We start from the raw sequence: 17,414 nt of genomic DNA, 5'->3' as shown, positions 1-17,414 counted from the left end.
ATTCGCTTAGAGGGCCCCCATCATTCTGCTCGACATCCCTGTGCGATCCCCGACACTAAGAAATCCGGCATCATGGGCGTCGGATGGTTCCAGGGTGCGTGGTGCAGCACATCGTTATGGATGCTTCTGGACTGCCGGGCTCACGGGCCACAGATTTTATTTACTTTTCATGGGACGGCAACGGGGACGGGGACGGGGACGGCGTCGGCCACGCGGGCCAAGAATGTCCATTTCCGAGATTGCCATTATTCGAATAGCACCAGCGCCTCGCCTCTCGCATGCGCACCAATCGAAGCTGCTCTGCTCCCTCTCATCCACCGCCGCCCTATGTCGACAACTTCTCGCAATGCACCCCGAGCTCCAGGCTGGCCACGACCATCTGCGACGGCTCCACCAACACCCACTCGTCCGGATTGAGCGTGGTCGGCTCGCTGGCCACCACCACATGGCTCGCATGGTCCTTCTTTGACGGCCGTGGATCGTCGTCGGCGACGTTGCTGGACGGGTCCGTGGTCATGTCCGAGCTTCCCTTGTATTTTCGATTCAGCGTCGGCCCGGCCGTGGTCGAGTAGTACAAGCTGGGCGGTTCGAGGCCTTCGGGGCTGGCGTATCTCACCGCAACCAACGAGCTGCCAGACAAGACAACGAGGTTGAGAGTGCTGCTCTCCCGCGGCTCCGCAAACTCGACTTGCATTTCCCTGAGCAGGCTGATCGTCTCCCTCATGGCCGCCGCCATCTCGCCGACGCCATAGGGCGACTCCCAGTCCCCCTCCTTGCCGCACAGGATGAAGAAGTAGAGGGCCGCAATGTGCTCCGCGTCCGTCGTCCCGATGATGGCCTTCTGGTACCTCAGCGGCAGATACTGCAGCAGTGCCGTCCGGATGGACGCAAAGGACCCGAGGACGCCGTTGTGCGCGAACAAGTGCCGCCCAAAGGCAAAGGGGTGGCAGTTGGTCTCCACGACGGGCGTCAGACCCGGCGCTGCGCGAATATGAGCGAGAACAGCGTTGGTGCTGGTCCCCCCGGCTATGCTCTTGAAGACGAGGTCGTTCAGAGGTGGCCGGATGTTCTTGTACACGACGGGCCGAAGGGATTCAGGTCCCGTGTAGTTGGTGTACGGATCGAAGTCGCACTGGTTGGAGGTATACCACCCGATCCCAAAACCGTCCATATTGCTAAACGGATTTGGAGACCCTACATCATTGGCAGAAGAAGGGGCGATTGGTTGCACCCCCGAGGATGTTGATCTGATATGACCAACCGGGAGGAAGTGTTCGTCAACTGCCCTGCCCGCTTTAGCATTCGCCATCGTCCGCGGGTAGGAGGCACTCACCCTGCTTCACTATCGCGTGTCGCGGCCGGAGGACCAGGTCCTCGAGAAGCTGGGGCTCATCCCCCAGATACGCCAACCAACGACACATTGTACTGCTACTCTGGACTCTTGCAAGATGAATGACTGAGGTTGTTTGGGTTGCGCGTCAAAACCGCGACAGCAATGGGCGGGCGGGGATGGTAGTCAAGTTTACTGCAAGCCTTCACACGCTCGGTCCCGTCGGCGTCTATGCTGGGGCAGCAGCCGCTGGCCATGCTAGAAAGTGAAGCTGACGTCACGACCAATAGCGTTTGGCCGAACTTGGAGATGTTCCTCGTCCCGTCCTCGACGCCGACATGACGAAGAATCCCGTTCGCCCTCGCGGATGGCGAAGATAGTCCCAAGTCTGAACTGAGTCTCTTCTAGCGTGGCGGTCAGAATTGCCGATATGGAGGTGGGTTCGAGTAGGCAAACGGCATGGTTGGCGAAACTCACCAACTAAACGCGCCCGGCTCCGTCGCGGGTCCTTCATGACCCTTTGAAAGAGGCTGGCCGTCTAGAAGGTCCGCTAGCAAAGCCACACGCTATGATTTGGGCGGAAGCTTGATTCAATCGCGCTGTTCAGGTGGTGCACAGCCCTACTAGACAATTGGCATGCCTCCTCCAAACAGTTTCTCAAAAATAAGCGTTCGCGGTCGTCAGGGTTGCACAGCCATAAACTGTAAACACGTCTGGTGGGGTCGCTGGGAGGCAGCAATGATGGAACAAGAACGGCGTCAAGGGCCCTGGACACCGGGAGCGGAGGTTTATCTGCCCTGCCTGCCCTGCCTGCCCTGCCCCCCAACGGAGAATTCGACATTTCGTCAAAGACAAATCCGATCAGGGATTCCAGTCTGGCGCGCAAGTGCAGCCAGCACCTCATCGGCACACCTCACACCCCCGGGCACGTGGGGCCGGATCGCGGAGGTGTTCAGCCCATCATCGCACGTTTTCCCATGGCCCAGTAATCTAGGTTTCTACGTCACATCGGGCAATGTGTGCCTTTTCCCAGCCCGGCCCGCGGCGTGGGGGCCGGAAATAAATGATTTCAAAGCAACAGAGGATCAAGGAAGGCTGGACGATGAGACGGCTTGCAGGGTTTGACGACAGTGGCACAGGAAGAGAGGCGAGCCGACGCGTGCAAGGAGAAGGTGTTGCCAATCCTTCGGCGGCCGTTGGGAGATTGGAGGCGGTTGATGGCGCTGTCGAGGCTGATTCATGGATCCTACTTGTTCCTCTCAGCCCTCAAAGGTGGCATTTTAGACTGTTGCCTTGACACCATTGAAGGTCCATTACCCCAACGGCGCATCAGACTTGGGCCAGGGGTCGAATCCTTCACGCACAAAAGTCTCAAAAACCAAGCACACGTAGCGCCGATCACACGCATGTTTGTCTCTCGATTGGACAACCACAGCTAATTACAGCCTAGCGGCCCGGTACCAATACCAAAGCACCTCGCGCTGACGAGCATTCTAGTCCGCCGCCAAGCGCACCCAGGGGCGGTGCTCCCCTGCTATTTTGTTGCTTTGCTGCCTCTCCAACTGCAGATGCTACCATTGCTGTGTCGCCAACACTCCCCTACCGCTCTTCACGCCAGCCTTATAGCTGCTGCGATGGTGATGGACCGATGGCATCCTAGTTTGTCCTAGGCCTGTGGGCTCATGGCCATTCAGTACAAGTGCTGATGGCGCCCCGCCCCTGATGTGCGCAGGATAGTATACGCCCGCCAATCCTGCAAGACGTTTGTTGTCCTGGTATCCCGATTCCCTGTTCTCCCCCATGGACCTGTGCTGGTGATCTCACTCTCGCTTTTCTACCAATTCTTCCCTCTGCGTCGTCTGCCAGCCTGAGACTTTAAGTTTCTTCTTCCCCCCTCTCCTCCTTCATCTCGACGCTCCTTCCTGCGATTTTGTGTGTGCGATGGCTTCTCTGCGTCCACACGACCAATTCTATTCAAACCGAAGCAGCGGCTACAGTAGTCACTCCATATCACCCGAGGCCGAAAAGATGCTCAAGAACCCCAACGGCAGCCCCGGCCCTGAAGCCGAGGCCATCCCTGATGGTCTGGAGGTCAACACGGGAGCGAACTACAGCACGGCGCCGCAGCCGTACCAGCCGGCACATGCCCAGCCGTACTATGACCAGAGCCATGTCGCTCACACGCCCCAAACCAACTACTCGGAAACCACGTACAACAACAACAATAACAACGCCCCGCTTCCGCCCATGCCGGAGAAGGGTGGCAGTGGCAGCCAGGATGGCAGGATATGTGGCTTGCACAAGGGGACTTTCTGGCTAATGGTCTTTTGCGTCGCCCTGCTCTCCACGCTCATCGCCGTCGCCGGAGCACTGGGCGCAACCATTGCGTCCAAGAACTCGGAAATAGCAGCGTGAGTTGCCCCCCGTTGCAACCTTTTACTATATATGGAACATTGACCAACTGACACTATGGGCAGCCTCTCGGAACCCGCATCCTCGGCAACGGCAACACCCACTGCCTCAGCAACAACATCGTTGGACTTCAGCAAGCCCGCCGCGACCGACACTGCCGTCGCCTTGAACAAGTGCCCCGGGGCCAGCTCCGAACTGACTTACGAGGTCCCGGGCACCAACATCACATTCAGCAAGGACTGCGGCATGGACTACCTCTACAACGACATCGCCCAGCTCCCCGCCAAGAACTTTGAGGAGTGCCTGCGGTACTGCGCGGCCTTCAGCCTCCAGCCGCAGTCCAAGAAGGGCCCCTGCAAGGGCGTGGTCTACATCTTCGCGGGCGAGCAGGGAGAGGACGGCAACTGGTGCTGGATGAAGTATTCCAAGAACACGCAGCAGACGGGCGCCAAGGACTACACCGAGTCGGCCTGGATTTTGTAAATAGGGGGTTATAGATGACCGAGCGTAGATGGATGTACATGGGTGTGGATGTGTGCATTGGAGTGTAGCGTATACCCAATTCTTCTTATTTTCTTTCCTCACCCGCCAATACGAGTCTTTGGATGGACTGGCCCGCTCCTCTAGGAAGTTGAGACCCGCCGAAAGCGCCGGAAAGCCGGCGGAGACCGGGGTTGAGGCTGTGGGATTCTCAAAGCGCGAACCCGGCGCCACTTGCCAACAACCACATCCGGCTTAGCTGCCTTGCTAGCTCAATCGGTAGAGCGTGAGACTCTTAATCTCAAGGTTGCGGGTTCGACCCCCGCGTGAGGCTCAAATCCTCGCAGCGATTGAAAGCGTATCTTTTTTTGCCCTTTCCAGTAGTGTCTGTCCATCCAGTCCAGTCCAGTGTATTGGTGATTCCCTCTCCCTGTTTCCTTTTTGGAACCATCCCCGGCTCCGCTTTGCGTGGGTTGGAGGCAGGTGGGGGGGGTTCGTTCATGTTTGTGATGCGGATGCCTCCTCAATGCTTCCAAGGTGAAAGCGCCGCTCGAACGCAAACATGTCGCCAAACACGCAGAACTCGGGCGCGCCCAGCGCGAGAGTCTTGGGCATGCCCGTGAAGAACGCGCTCAGCAGCGCCTCGAGCTCCCGCTTCTCCGCGTCGTCCAGGTGCCGGAGGAGGTAGGCGACGCTGATGTGGAACCCGTACTCGTCGTGGATCGGGTGGCGGATCTGGAGCGCGGCTGCGAGCCGGCCCCTCAGGCCGCGCAGCCGCTCTGTCACGGACGGCGCGCGGCCCTCGAGGCGCAGGCTGATGCCGACGTCGAGGGGGTCGAAGCCCGCGATCGCCATGTCGTACGGCGGCGGCCGCGGAGCGTCCCCGTCCCGCAGCCGGAGCCCGGACAGCTTCTCTTCTAAATGGGACGTGCACTCTTGCAGGGGCGTGTCCAGCGGGAGGTCGGCGGGCCAGTAGCCCGGCTGGCGGACCTGGTCGCAGACGCCCTCGAAGACGGTCATGTGGTAGCTGGAGGGCGGGAGGAGGGCGACGGACGACGAGAACCTGCTGGACGCGAGCGCGGCGCCGAGGGACTCGAGGGACGCGAAGACGGGGTCCGAGGCGGCGAGGTGGATGAGGATGGTGTTTCCGGGGAAGGGCTGCACGGCGCCGGAGGGGGCGAATTTGCTGGGGACGCCGGCGGGGTACGGGGGCCGGCCGTCGCCGCGGGCCTGCTCGGGTTGCTGCGCGGCCATGGCTTTGACTGTGTCCCCCCAATTGAAAGATTTTATCCTCGGAGGGGTAGGAGTGCTGCGTCTTTCGGCGAGGGTGTGATTTTGCGTCGCTGTTCCAAATATCTCCAAGGTGGAAGGACGGTGTAGTCGGGGGCGTGAGGGGTAGCTGAGAAGAGGCTGATGTCGGTGTAGCGCGTTTTTGTCGGGAGCGAGGTCCCGGGGTACCGCCCACGTGGGCGCCCATTTGACGATGACTTGGTCCATCGGGGGTGTGGCGGATTGGCGTGGCTTCATCCCGTTGCCTAAGCTTACATTCCAGGGTCCACGGGGATGCCAAGCTTCATAAACCCCCAAATCAGGTCCGTCCCGCCTCGGGAGTGCCAAGGCGGGCTGGGCCGGGTCTTCAGAGTCCGAAGCGGTCTTGATATTCGGTCTTGCCCGGAATCACCTAGTTATTCTCACTCTGCGGCGTTGGATCCCGCATGCATGCGTTCTTATTTTATGCTTATTTTTCTGTGGCAGCAGGCCGATCGTGTTGTCTTAAGCGTGAGTCTAGTTGCCTGCGAATAGTTGCATACATCTGCAGTCTCTGTCGTGTATAGCTGATGTCCATTATTGCGGAAGTGTGCCGGCCGTTGATAAGAATCCAGCTGCCTACCCACCCACCTTATCCTTGCAGCGGCCCTTTTGTACATTGGACCACACGCCATCGGGAGCTATTCCACAAAGGGCAGCTTCCCGTATGACTATTTCATAGCCTCTCCGCAACGGGGGAATGATTCAAACAAGTATTAGTCATACTTTGACAACCCGATAAAATATGCCATGTTTCGACGTAAACACCAGCTTCGACATCAAAATAACTCGGTCACTCACTGCCTTGTCCGGATTTCGAGCTAGGGAAACCCTACGATAGTTACAATATGGCGTCCTCATCGGATTTACCCACGCCGATCCTCACTCTTCAGAACAGCATCGTCCGGCCGTACCACCCCTCTGATGCCGCATCCCTCGCAGAGGCCGCAAACTCCAAAGCCGTGGCCGCCTTCCTGCGCAACAGCTTCCCACACCCCTACACCCTTGCCGACTCGGAAAGCTGGATCAAAATGAACCAGACCGCCCCGATCCGCAACTGGGCCATCGTCAGCCCCTCCGGCACACCCGTCGGCAGCATCGGCCTCGTCCCGGGCAAGGACGTCTACTCGCAGACCTACGAGCTGGGGTACTGGCTCGGGGAGCAGTCTTGGGGCCAGAAGATCATGAGCGAGGTTGTCCCCGCGCTGGCGAGGTGGGTGTTTGACGGCATGGGCGACGAGAAGGTCCAAGTTGAGAGGCTGTGGGCCGGCGTGTTTTCCGAGAACCTAGCGAGCCAGAAGCTGCTGGAGAAGAGCGGGTTCGTGCTGGAGGGACGGCTGCGCAGGGCTGTGCTCAAGGACGGGGTGCTCATGGATGAGATGGTGTACTCCATCCTCAGGGACGACTTGAAGAATTGAAAGGGTTGCGCTCCCGTGGACTAATCTGATGATTGTGTAAATATTTTTTATGTCTGCATGTGTGTTCAATACTCATTGCACCGACTACCCCTCAATATGATCAGTTCATGGCTAGACTAGGTGGGAAGAAGAATTATGATTTGCTCGAGTCGTATAAATCGTGCCTTCACTAGCCGCTATTTAGGCACATGGAGACTCAGAAGCCGCCATACCACTTCAGAACATACTCGGCAGGTAATAGCGGATCTAAAGCTCCTTATAAACTCACTACGTTATCAATATCAACCCACTCTTGAATCCAGATACCGGCGCGTTGGTGCCCGTTTCAGAACCAGGATGCAACTCTGTTCTTCCTTTTATGGTTGTGCCGCCACTGTGCACCGCCGAAACCCCGCAAACTTCTACACGTCGATGGGGTTATAAAAACGGAAGCGATTTTGAGGGTCGTACTTCGCCTTCAGCTGACGGAGCCTCTTCAAGCGCCAGGCTTCGTGGCCGAACACCTCTTCAATAGGCTCATCCCCACGTGCATAGTTGACATAAACATGCGCCAGTCGGCCCGGCTGCCCGCCATTCCACAGATCCTTCACCTCGTTCGCCCACTCTCGTCCGGCCTGCTTTGCGCTAGGGTTGTCCGGAGGCACCATGACCAGAGCGAGCATAAGATGGTTGTCGTCGCGGAAAGGATATGCCGAGTCCTCCGGTCTCTGGGCCTTCACGGCCGCGGTAGAGTAGCCTTCGTGAAGGAACGCACTCCCGATGAATATTCCGGGATAGTCGGCGAGGCGTCGCTTGTAACTCTCGTATATCTGGCGCTCGGCGGTCACGTTGTACACTTGGAGGCCCGCAGTGGCCGAAATCCGGAAATACTCGTGTTGGCAGACAAAGGAGTCCTCGTCCGTCGCCTGTGCCGCCGCGAGCGCGGAATACGGCACATCGCCAGAGTCCCGGTAGACGGATTCGATGGCATTTAGCGGTGCTAGGTGTCCCTCGGCTTCTTCCGCGGTCCCGCGGTAGGCGAAGGTCCAGGAGATGACCGGCTCCTCGGTAGTGACGGTAGCGTTCACGAGGTAGATGCCTTGGTTCATCGTCATATTGACCGGGGTCGTGCCGTTGTTGTGAAAGGCATTGAGGGCCGTGAAGACGGCTTCGAGTTTGTCTCCTCGCCAGACGTAGTTGCGGTAATGCCAGGTATCGGGGCCCCGCGGGAAGATGTTCATCTCGAAGCTGGTGACGATGCCAAAATTGTGGCCCGCGCCTTTCATTGCCCACAGCAGATCGCTGTGACTCGTCTTGCTGACCCGGATGGATTTTCCATTGGCCAGCACGACGTTGAGCTGTCGGATGTTGTCGCTGATCATGCCGTAGAGGCCTTCATGCCGGCCATGGCCACCCCCGAGCCCGGGGCCCATCAGACCGACGCAATCGCACGCACCGGTGGTCGTGACGTAGCCTCGGTCGTAGAGATACGTCGTGACTGGGCCGCCGTAAGCGCCGCCCCCGAACCATGCCGATTTGCCGTCCGGTTGGATGGCGATGCTGCGGAGGTTTGCCAAGTTGATCTGAATGCCGTTGAAAGATCCCAGGCTATCGGGCCAGCCGTGGGCGCGGTTGACAGCCAGGAATTCTATGCTGTTTTCGTTGCAGTATTTGATCTGGGGGCATGGTAAGAAAATGCGAGTTTGGGTACGTGCTCGCTCTCTGGGACTTACAACATTCGATACATCAGACTCCTTGCCAGGCACGACGACGACTTGGATCTGAGGCATGGAAAAGGTGTTCCATCTCGAGGTGGCATCTGCATAGCGGCCATCGTCCGGTCCGAAGATGGACGAGTCCTTGGAGATTCGGCAGCCAAGCTCCCGTCGCACTTTTTCCGGGGTTAACCGGCGGCGGGTGGCAAGGAAGCTCTGGAAGTGGTCTGGAATGCCATCGCAAACCGTCAAGGTTATGAGAAGCGCGAAGACAAAGAGTGAAAGATGACCCTTCATTTCCAATCAGATCAACCGGGGGGTTGTTTCGCAAGATGGTGGTTGACGACGGGATCAGGCTGCAATTTACGGGTTCGGGCTCGATGTTGACCCAACAGGTACGGTATACATGTCCTATATGTATTATAAACAATCTTCCCGGCGCTAGCGACGAATGTGTTTTGTCTCGCAGATAAATCTGCATGGTTGATAGCGTCAGCAGACCAGGTTACATCCTCCCTTGATGGTATTAACGGGCTGCAAAAGGAAATACCTCCCACATCCCATTTGGCCACTTCCCGCTGTTGCATATTATCTATCCCTTTCCCCAAGTCTGCATGTGGTTCCGTACTGCGGTACCAATAATTGCTTCTGGCTGACACATGGCAGAGGCTAAAATATGCAGGCTTCGGGCTTGGCGAAAATGGGCTGGCCATTGTTCCTAATTCGACGTCTAGCGAGCCTTCGTGTCGAACAATTTCACAAGTGGTGGTTGCGCTTCGCTTAGCCCTTGTCACGATCGTAGTGACTACTGAATTGGGCTTTATTTTGTTCTCATTGCATCACTAACCTTTTGATGTGGACTCGGATTTAACCGACAAGGCGTGGGGTGCAGCTTTGTAGTCCATTCTATGCAGTGTTGGAAACAGCGCAGCCACGTTTGCCTGCACTGAAGGCTCTTTGATCTATTGTCATTGTTGGTTAATGTCAACTACCATTATATTACGCCTAGGAAGACTATCAATGTCCCCACTCAATCTCGAAATATTACCAGTGGCCATGGCTACAAATATTTATAATAGCGGCTGCTGCTTAGAAATAACTATGAGGGCTTCAAAACACAGGGCTATTAGGTGGTAGCTGCATAATAGTTGATCAAGCCAATTAAAACACACTTTGACAATAAAGGTTAGAAAAAGCGCAGGATAGTCAAGAAGGGCTCTTACACAAAGTTCGCCAAGATCGAGGATAACTGCCAGACCAGATTGACGCCAGCAAAGTTAAAAGTAACACAGGCGAATGAACAGAGTATGATTGTCTCAGTGAAGCGAATATTTTATTGCAGTTATAGGCGGATAGACTAAATGGCCAGTTGAACTTGCTGGCTGTGTCGCGATCGGCCTTCATGATGGTATGCGAAAGCGAGTGGCTGACGTTGACACACCAGGCATCCATGAAACCACAACGTTGCTGGAAGTATAGCAAAATCGGGGCGGCACACGACGATTGCTGCCTCAACTATTATGACGTACGCAATTACGAGTTGAAACAGGCATCAATCAACCAAGGCAGCATTAAATAACCATGCGATGCTACCGTTTGTCCTTATTTTCAGCGACACCAACATCCTAACTCATTAACCTTTTTGTCATACCTGGGTTTCGAAAAAAAAGACCATTTTTTATTTCCCTATAAAACTAGAGCTTTGCGCTGCAAGTCACTGTAGCTTCAACCATGACCGTCACCGAACTGGGCTGCATGGGCGTCAAGCCTGGCCTTAACATCATGGACGAATCCACGCCAGAAGGCGAGATCTTCATGGGGGTCTACAAGAAAATCAATGCAGCGCCGGGAGCTCCTCATCGGATCTATCTAGGCTTGCAGTCCGACGATCCGTCCAGGGTCTGGGGTTTCTTTGACTGGGACTCGATCGAGGACCATGTCAACTTTGCCAAAACGTGAGAGCCCCCGGTACTGCCCGATTCTGGCGCTGTGAACGAGCTGGAGACTGAAATCTACTAGGTTTGGCGGAGAGGCGGTCAAAGACCTGCCAAAGGTCTTGACACACGGCGAATTCTCAAAGCATATCGCCGCTACGCCCTCTCTGCCGGAGGCTCTACGGTCTCACCCAACGGATGTCTTCACTCTTTACTTCCCTTCGGACATCTCGGCCGCCGAGAAAGACGCAACAGCCAAACAGCTACAGCACATTTTAGAGCATAGCTTTGGTAACAACCCCGAGGTTAAGGCAACCAGCTACGGTTGGGAGGTGGGAAACAATCCTGCCATGACGGAGCAGAAGGGACCGGAGGCCGATTGCTTCATTATGGCATTTGTCGGATGGTCCAATATTGAGGCATACAAAAAGGCTTGCGGGACAGAAGCTTACATCGAAGCTGTGAGATCCATCAAGGGCATTAAAGCGTCGCTTCGGGCAGTGAACTTCCAGCTAAGTTGCCATGTGCTTGACAAGAAGACGGAGTAGACGAGATCACAAAGGCCATTTCAATTTTATAGCTTCATCTCATTTGTTTTAAGGAACATTCGTTTAAATAAATCGATAGATCAATAACACCCTCTTTTAGTAAATCTTATCAATATTCACAATTAGGACCAAACATATCCCTCTATTGCCTAGCACTCTATAAACACAGGATGTCACTAGATCTCTTTCTCTATTGATCTTCGCAATTCCCTGGGCTGCGGAAGTCAGGCCTAGAGCCAACCCAGCCCACAAGCTTCAGCCCGGAGGACCTACTGTATCAGGAGTCAATCATTGTTACAGTAGCGCCCACAAGCGAAAAGAAGTAGTCAAATTTGTTAAGATGGCTGTTTAGACTGACTGGCCTGCATGGCACTAGCAACTGAAGGCATGTAGGCATATGTGCCTGGAGATACCTCAGCCCAGCAAACTGACTGACATAGCCATCTAAACTTAAAAAAAAATAAAAAAAATTTACCAGTAAAGGTTACCGATCAACCCCCGGGCAGAAAACAAAAGTACGGCTTGAATTTGAAACCAAATTAGCCGCGAAGGTTTTACGCTTCCATATTTAAAACTGAACAGTTAAAGCTTTAGCTTCAGCTGGTTTGAGCTGAGGGGTTGCTGGCTGGCTTGACTTGATAGAAATTGGAACTGAGCTTATGACCATGGAGCCTAAACGGGCGCTTAGAATCGGTTCCTTACGGCTAGCTTCTGAGTCAAGAACCTTTTGACCCCTGGCCTGCGATCTCAGAGCGATATAAAAGAGAGCATGTGCCGCGTTAATCACCCAAAGAATGCAAGGATTTGTCCATCTTAGGTCGGATGACCTTCACTGTAGGGGCAAGGTAGTGGGATGGATACAAAACACTATAACACAACCAGCGACTGCCACGTACCCTAGGTTCCGCTTACCACAACAAAACAATCGTCCTTTTTTTTTTGGGGGGGGGGGGGGGGGGGGGAGGGGGATGGTTGAGTGTTTGCCGTGTTGCTCAGTGGTCACCTCCGCTGCAGACGTATGTACGAACAAGTGACTTAGTAGAAGGCCTTAGTATTACGCTAAGAATGGAATATTAGTGGTAAAGCTGTCTGACGATGTCTGATTAGGCTCAATTTGCTCTGATAAGACTTAAATGCACGTTGATGACTGAGAATGCAACAGGATGGATGATGCAGTCAGGCTACATTGCCGCCCATTCCGATAGTTGTGCAGTTCGGCAACCCCGCAAACCAGAATTTTTTAGTACTCGGTAGAATTTTCCAAGGTAGATATACTGCAATAAGTCGATGATAAGCGAAACCACATGTCACGCGCACCTGTTGGCCGAGAGGCAGAAGCGGTATGCCTTGCCTGTTGGTCAGCAGCAAAGCCTACATGAAGGTCGGTTCGTCATTGCGGGGTAATCTGTGAGTTTATCCCTTCACATTGTGACCAAATCTTCGCAGCTTGACATGACCGACCCAAAACCAAGAGTCTTTCAGTACTGAAAACCCTTTTCAATGTTCAGATTTAGTCCTGGGGATATTGTACTTTTCACTAAGTTTACCGCTAAGGTTATACAGGCTCTTCAGGATGAGGGCGGCTCTAGATCCGAATTCCAGCTTGCTGTGCGGCAGTGTGAGGCATTTCTTTCTGCTATGCAAGAACTTCGAAGCTTGGATCTCTCAAGCCTCCCCGAATCATTCCATTCCCAGATCACACACAGCTCCTCAGCTCTCGAGTCCTTTATCAATGACTTTCGGAAAAGCATTTCGAACTATGAAAAATCTCTGGCCGAGCAGTCGCAGCGCGGGGTGATTTCAAGCAGCCCAAGAAAGATACAGTGGGCCTTGATGGCTACTGATGACCTTGGAAAGTTCAGGCAAGGCCTTTCGGCCCAACTAGACCATCTGAAGCTTATGATCAGTACCAGCGTCCTGTAGGTTGTGTTATTTACCCGATGTAATCTCTAATACTTGATGTTGCGAGGTTTCCACTAACTTTTTACATTCAGGTCAGCTTTGATAAGCATTACCCAGCCTCAGGGGATGCTTGGCATGGGCCCGGGGACGTTATCGTCGGTGAGAGTGCCGCCTCAGTCAACGTACCACGTGAACCACTCCGTCAACTGGAAGCTCAGTGATCTCAGTGAAAGGCTCATACATCAAAAGGTGGACGTAATTACCGACCTTGTCTACGAGCGCCTTCTTACCAGAGGCGGGATGCCAGTAGAAATGCAGGGACGAGTTCGTACTTTGCCGGATCAGCCAACAGATGACCACCCAGTCCAGGCACACCTGCCAATAAATTCACAGCCCCAGCTTCTTCCAACTACAGCAGTACACAATCATACCTTGGTTGAAGACATCCATGTAATGGAAGAAGAACGCACAGCAAAGCGTTATGATAGCGATGATACGACCATAGCAGAAGAAATTAACGAGTACCTCCGCTCGCTTAATCTCTCAGAGTTGTCTGGAGAAGAACGACGCTATGTAGAAAGACAGGGTCTTACAACGCGGCTTTTTATACATAACAACGAGACAACTTGCAGCAATGCACCAGATGGGCTTCAAAACAATGAGGACGGTGGCTCGTCCAGATCGTGGTCTCATGACCGAGCAAACAACAATGTCAAGAATTCGCCATCCTTGCTCGATCCTTTGTCGACCTTGAGTCTTGCAGCGAACATCTTGGAATTTGTCACTATGGCAGTCGGGCTCTCCTTTAAGGCTTCACAGATCTATCGCGACACAAAAAGGTCCAAAGAGTTAATGAAGGTTTCTCGAGTTTTGAAGCAATATTCCACTATTCTCCATGCAGCATATGAGGTCATTCTCAACACTATGCCTGCCGGCAAGTTACAGAACCTTGGCTGGCAGATTATTGAGGATAGTGAAAGAATACTAAGGGAGCTAGGGTATATCCTTTGTCAATTCCGAACCCCCGACAGGTTAACCCATGCTGTGAAGAATGCAACAATGTGGGTGTTGCGGAAGAACGAAATCAGAGATGTTAGAAACGAACTTGAAAGTTTGCAATCGACCCTTTCAGCGATGCTTCAGATCCACCAAATCAAAATGACACACATCAATACCGTAAAGTTAGTCGAATTTTGTTTCATCACATAATTTCTTTAACACTGGGACACAAAAGCTAATATTTACACAGTATTACGACACGTACCTCACTGCCCTGCAAGCTATATGTTGCATAAGATATTTAAAAAGGGTTAGGTTTTGATATCTAATTTAATGGGATGTGTTTAGGTAAGAAAGGGAAAATTGTATAAGGTTATAAGCCTAACGGTTATAAAGGCTAAACATCAATCTTCTACTGTATCTATATTAACCTATCTTTTCGCCTGGGGGCACTCTGCAAGTTGACTGAATTTTTTTTCTGTCGCTAAGAAAGTCAGGATATAGTTTTTTGCAGCGTATTGTGGGTGAATGAGCTTGCCGTTTTCTCAACTTACATTACCACCATGCGAACTTGTGCGACATTAACCAATGCGATAGCGGTGGTACCCACAGAGCCGCTGCCTTTAAGTGCGACGGCAAATACTACTACAACTGTAACAACTACAGTGATCGGAAGAACAATGGCTACGTTGATCCGTCGTTGGATGCGGTATAGCAGATAGAAAACGCGTTGGGATTCATCTGTAGGACCCCCCATAACATGACGCTATCTTTCTTCCCAGTCAAAAACAAGGGTGGTAGACAGCCCAACTTCCTGAATTCAATAATCGCATATCAATCCATATTTTTACCCCTCTAAAATTTGCGACAAATCCACCGCTCACTGCCATAATAGAGTCCAAATGGATGGAATCCCAGCTGATGATGCCACAGTAAGAGCGAAATGTAAGGCATGATCCCTCGAGTATTTTGGCATCCTCAAAAAGGTTAATGTAAATGACTGGATTGGGGAGATCGTTGAGGGGACCATTGTTGACGATCATGCAATATAGACTTAATTCGACCATATCATTGCTTGAGTGTGTCCCCGAAATTGTTTGTTTCCCAGCCACCGCTGCAATCAAACAAAACTGGCCCCTTTTCTTTTTTGGACGCCTATCGAGAGATCCATACATGCATATTATTTCACTTCATTACATTTCAGGTGATCCATACTGGCTTCAAGTAGATTGGTTGTGTTCTTGGTTCTTCCTGTGAAGTTTAGTAGCTTCGTGACGATCCAACTCCGCACTTTCTCAACAGGTGAGCATGCTGAAAAGCACATATATACTATAAGATTATCAATAAAGTCTTACTTGGAGAGAAATTAATAAATGTTCTCTACGGAGGCCTCATATTGGTGTCTCCTGGATCTTCATCCTCCAAATTGGCCGAGCCAGCATTGGGCCCTTTACCAGTCCATATTGGTCCATGTGATCCTGATAAGGGTGGGTTGCGTCACGCTCTCGTCTCCTTTCCAAAGGCCACTTCTCATCTTCCTTGATTATAATCTATTCCGGCGTGATTGACATCACCACCATCTTTCTATCGGTACCGACGGGCGCGTCCACCATGCCGCTCAGGGCTTACAAGATTTCATCCCAATGGGTCATCAGCCAAATGTGCAGTGCCGAGACGAAATAGTGGATCGTGACGTACGGTCTTTCCGAGGCATTCGCCATCAATCTCGTCGCACACCAGTGAACTTCGTAATGGCCGCATCGGTGTACGTTCAAATAGAAGATCTACAGTCTAATATTTTTCTTGTTGCTACATGCTTTGCGCGGGGTCTTCTCTCGCCGCGACGGGAGGAATTTTCCATCACTTGGTCCAAGTAATTCACTACTACATCATTGGCAAGTCTGCCTTGGGACGAGTCGTCCGATTGTTTTCGGCTACTTGCCGATCAAGTATTTTCACCGCAAGAATGTTCTCACGGCGTACCGATGCGGTGAGCGGCAACAAACATAGTCCAGACAAGCAAACATCGGCCTTCATATGTACCCATAGCCGGCTGTAGCACAGGTGCAACTTTACACTGTTAAGATAAAACCTACAAGATGAAGCCATTTTCTCTGCATGTACCTCTTGTCTTGAGCAAGCGCCATACTGTCCAACTCTTCTCCCATGAAGATTATTGCCAACGCATCATCAAGATGTTCCGCTCGTGGCACTACCAGCCTCAACCAGACTACTCCTGGTCCACCTTCAGCAACGTTGCTGGTAGTAGAGTAAACATCAACAACTACAATACCTATCCTCGGGGTCCTAACGGGCCACCATTTGTCAACCCGGGCCCACGACTTTTTGACTTTGCCCAGCTCTTTAACATAACCAACAACTTTGGCTCAACGCCCCTCCGTCACGACGGGCCTGGCCGTCTACGCAACCGCGTCACCGTAGTCCTCGCCGACGGCTCCCGCGTTCTGGTTGACCGAGACGTCTTGCACGAACACCTGCCACGGACCCGAAGCTATATGAACCGCAGCCTTTTCCCAGTTCCCGACTTTTTGCGCGGTTACGATCACGGCTTCACGGGCGGACTCATAGACCCACAGGGCTTCAACGACGCCTTTTCGCACGCCGCGACGTTCATCTTCCGACACCTCGAGGGCCTCTGCCATTCATACGCTTCGCCTTATGGAGCGGGAGGCGGCAGCTTTGACATGTTTTCCCGTCCACGATTCCTCCTCGCCAACGCCCGCAATCGAGCTGCGACGGTTCACGAGATATTCTGGCACGTGTTTATACTCTGCTGCGTCCTCGACCAGGACCGCGCATTGGGCTGCTCTGAGATGCTGGCGCGGCCCATTGCTGAGTTTCTCCTCGAGTTCATGCCGAGCGTGGAGGCATTCCTGCCACCCTTGGCGGTGCAGATGATGTTTTTGGGCTACGCCCGCATCTTCCGCGAATCTAGATTCGAGTTGGAAGTTCTCAGGGAGCTGTGGGAGCTGATGGATAACATGGATCAGATTGTCATCAGAAACTTGATGGGCTCGCAGTTGCCAGCGAATGGAATGGGAAGCAATGTCCATCGTGTATGGACTGCTCTGAGACACTTAGGTTTGGTATAACTGTGATCAAAGGCCCTAGTAACATGTTGGTTAAATATTATGTTGACTTCTTAAATGCAAAGTATGTGGGGATCTCTACATACACATTTACTCGCTCTTGGCTGCTGCAGTGCATAAATTCTTTGGTCCAACAATACTTGGAAGTACAATGATTGTGACTCTTGAACCCAGTGAGTCAAGTAATTAAGCGATGTCACTCACGGCTATATATCCAACCGTTTTCCCCATGATTAGCCAGAACACTTATGACGTTTATGCAAAATATATTCGAGTTCA

At 52.9% G+C, this 17,414-nt stretch overlaps 7 protein-coding genes across 7 annotated transcripts; 4 read left to right on the top strand and 3 right to left on the bottom strand.

The window, feature by feature from the left end:
• Nucleotides 1–325: 325 nt before the first annotated feature.
• EsH8_VIII_000213 (class II glutamine amidotransferase) lies at nt 326–1,421 on the bottom strand (the record flags this gene model as incomplete). The annotated part of the gene is made up of 2 exons (XM_083269255.1): nt 326–1,281; nt 1,334–1,421. 2 exons carry the CDS (start codon nt 1,419–1,421, stop codon nt 326–328), a joined length of 1,044 nt encoding a protein of 347 aa, XP_083129023.1.
• A 1,850-nt stretch (nt 1,422–3,271) lies between these two features.
• EsH8_VIII_000212 (uncharacterized protein) lies at nt 3,272–4,225 on the top strand (the record flags this gene model as incomplete). The annotated part of the gene is made up of 2 exons (XM_083269254.1): nt 3,272–3,741; nt 3,808–4,225. The coding sequence occupies 2 exons, from the start codon at nt 3,272–3,274 to the stop codon at nt 4,223–4,225; spliced, it is 888 nt and encodes a 295-aa protein (XP_083129022.1).
• Nucleotides 4,226–4,720: 495 nt separating this feature from the next.
• On the bottom strand, nt 4,721–5,476 carry EsH8_VIII_000211 (uncharacterized protein; the record flags this gene model as incomplete). The annotated part of the gene is made up of 1 exon (XM_083269253.1): nt 4,721–5,476. The coding sequence occupies one exon, from the start codon at nt 5,474–5,476 to the stop codon at nt 4,721–4,723; it is 756 nt and encodes a 251-aa protein (XP_083129021.1).
• A 902-nt stretch (nt 5,477–6,378) lies between these two features.
• On the top strand, nt 6,379–6,948 carry EsH8_VIII_000210 (GNAT family N-acetyltransferase; the record flags this gene model as incomplete). Its single annotated transcript, XM_083269252.1, has 1 exon — nt 6,379–6,948. One exon carries the CDS (start codon nt 6,379–6,381, stop codon nt 6,946–6,948), a length of 570 nt encoding a protein of 189 aa, XP_083129020.1.
• Nucleotides 6,949–7,349: 401 nt separating this feature from the next.
• On the bottom strand, nt 7,350–8,939 carry EsH8_VIII_000209 (FAD-binding oxidoreductase; the record flags this gene model as incomplete). The annotated part of the gene is made up of 2 exons (XM_083269251.1): nt 7,350–8,603; nt 8,661–8,939. The coding sequence occupies 2 exons, from the start codon at nt 8,937–8,939 to the stop codon at nt 7,350–7,352; spliced, it is 1,533 nt and encodes a 510-aa protein (XP_083129019.1).
• Nucleotides 8,940–10,373: 1,434 nt separating this feature from the next.
• Nucleotides 10,374–11,124, top strand: EsH8_VIII_000208 (uncharacterized protein; the record flags this gene model as incomplete). The annotated part of the gene is made up of 2 exons (XM_083269250.1): nt 10,374–10,597; nt 10,662–11,124. 2 exons carry the CDS (start codon nt 10,374–10,376, stop codon nt 11,122–11,124), a joined length of 687 nt encoding a protein of 228 aa, XP_083129018.1.
• A 5,096-nt stretch (nt 11,125–16,220) lies between these two features.
• Nucleotides 16,221–17,138, top strand: EsH8_VIII_000207 (uncharacterized protein; the record flags this gene model as incomplete). Its single annotated transcript, XM_083269249.1, has 1 exon — nt 16,221–17,138. One exon carries the CDS (start codon nt 16,221–16,223, stop codon nt 17,136–17,138), a length of 918 nt encoding a protein of 305 aa, XP_083129017.1.
• Between the last annotated feature and the right edge of the window lie 276 nt (nt 17,139–17,414).

This window comes from Colletotrichum jinshuiense, chromosome 8, assembly GCF_051148585.1.
Source record: "Colletotrichum jinshuiense chromosome 8, complete sequence".
NCBI classification, from domain to species: Eukaryota; Fungi; Ascomycota; class Sordariomycetes; order Glomerellales; family Glomerellaceae; genus Colletotrichum; species Colletotrichum jinshuiense.
The sequence above is the reverse complement of the archived record's forward strand: the minus strand, read 5'-3'. Positions and strand labels throughout refer to the sequence as shown.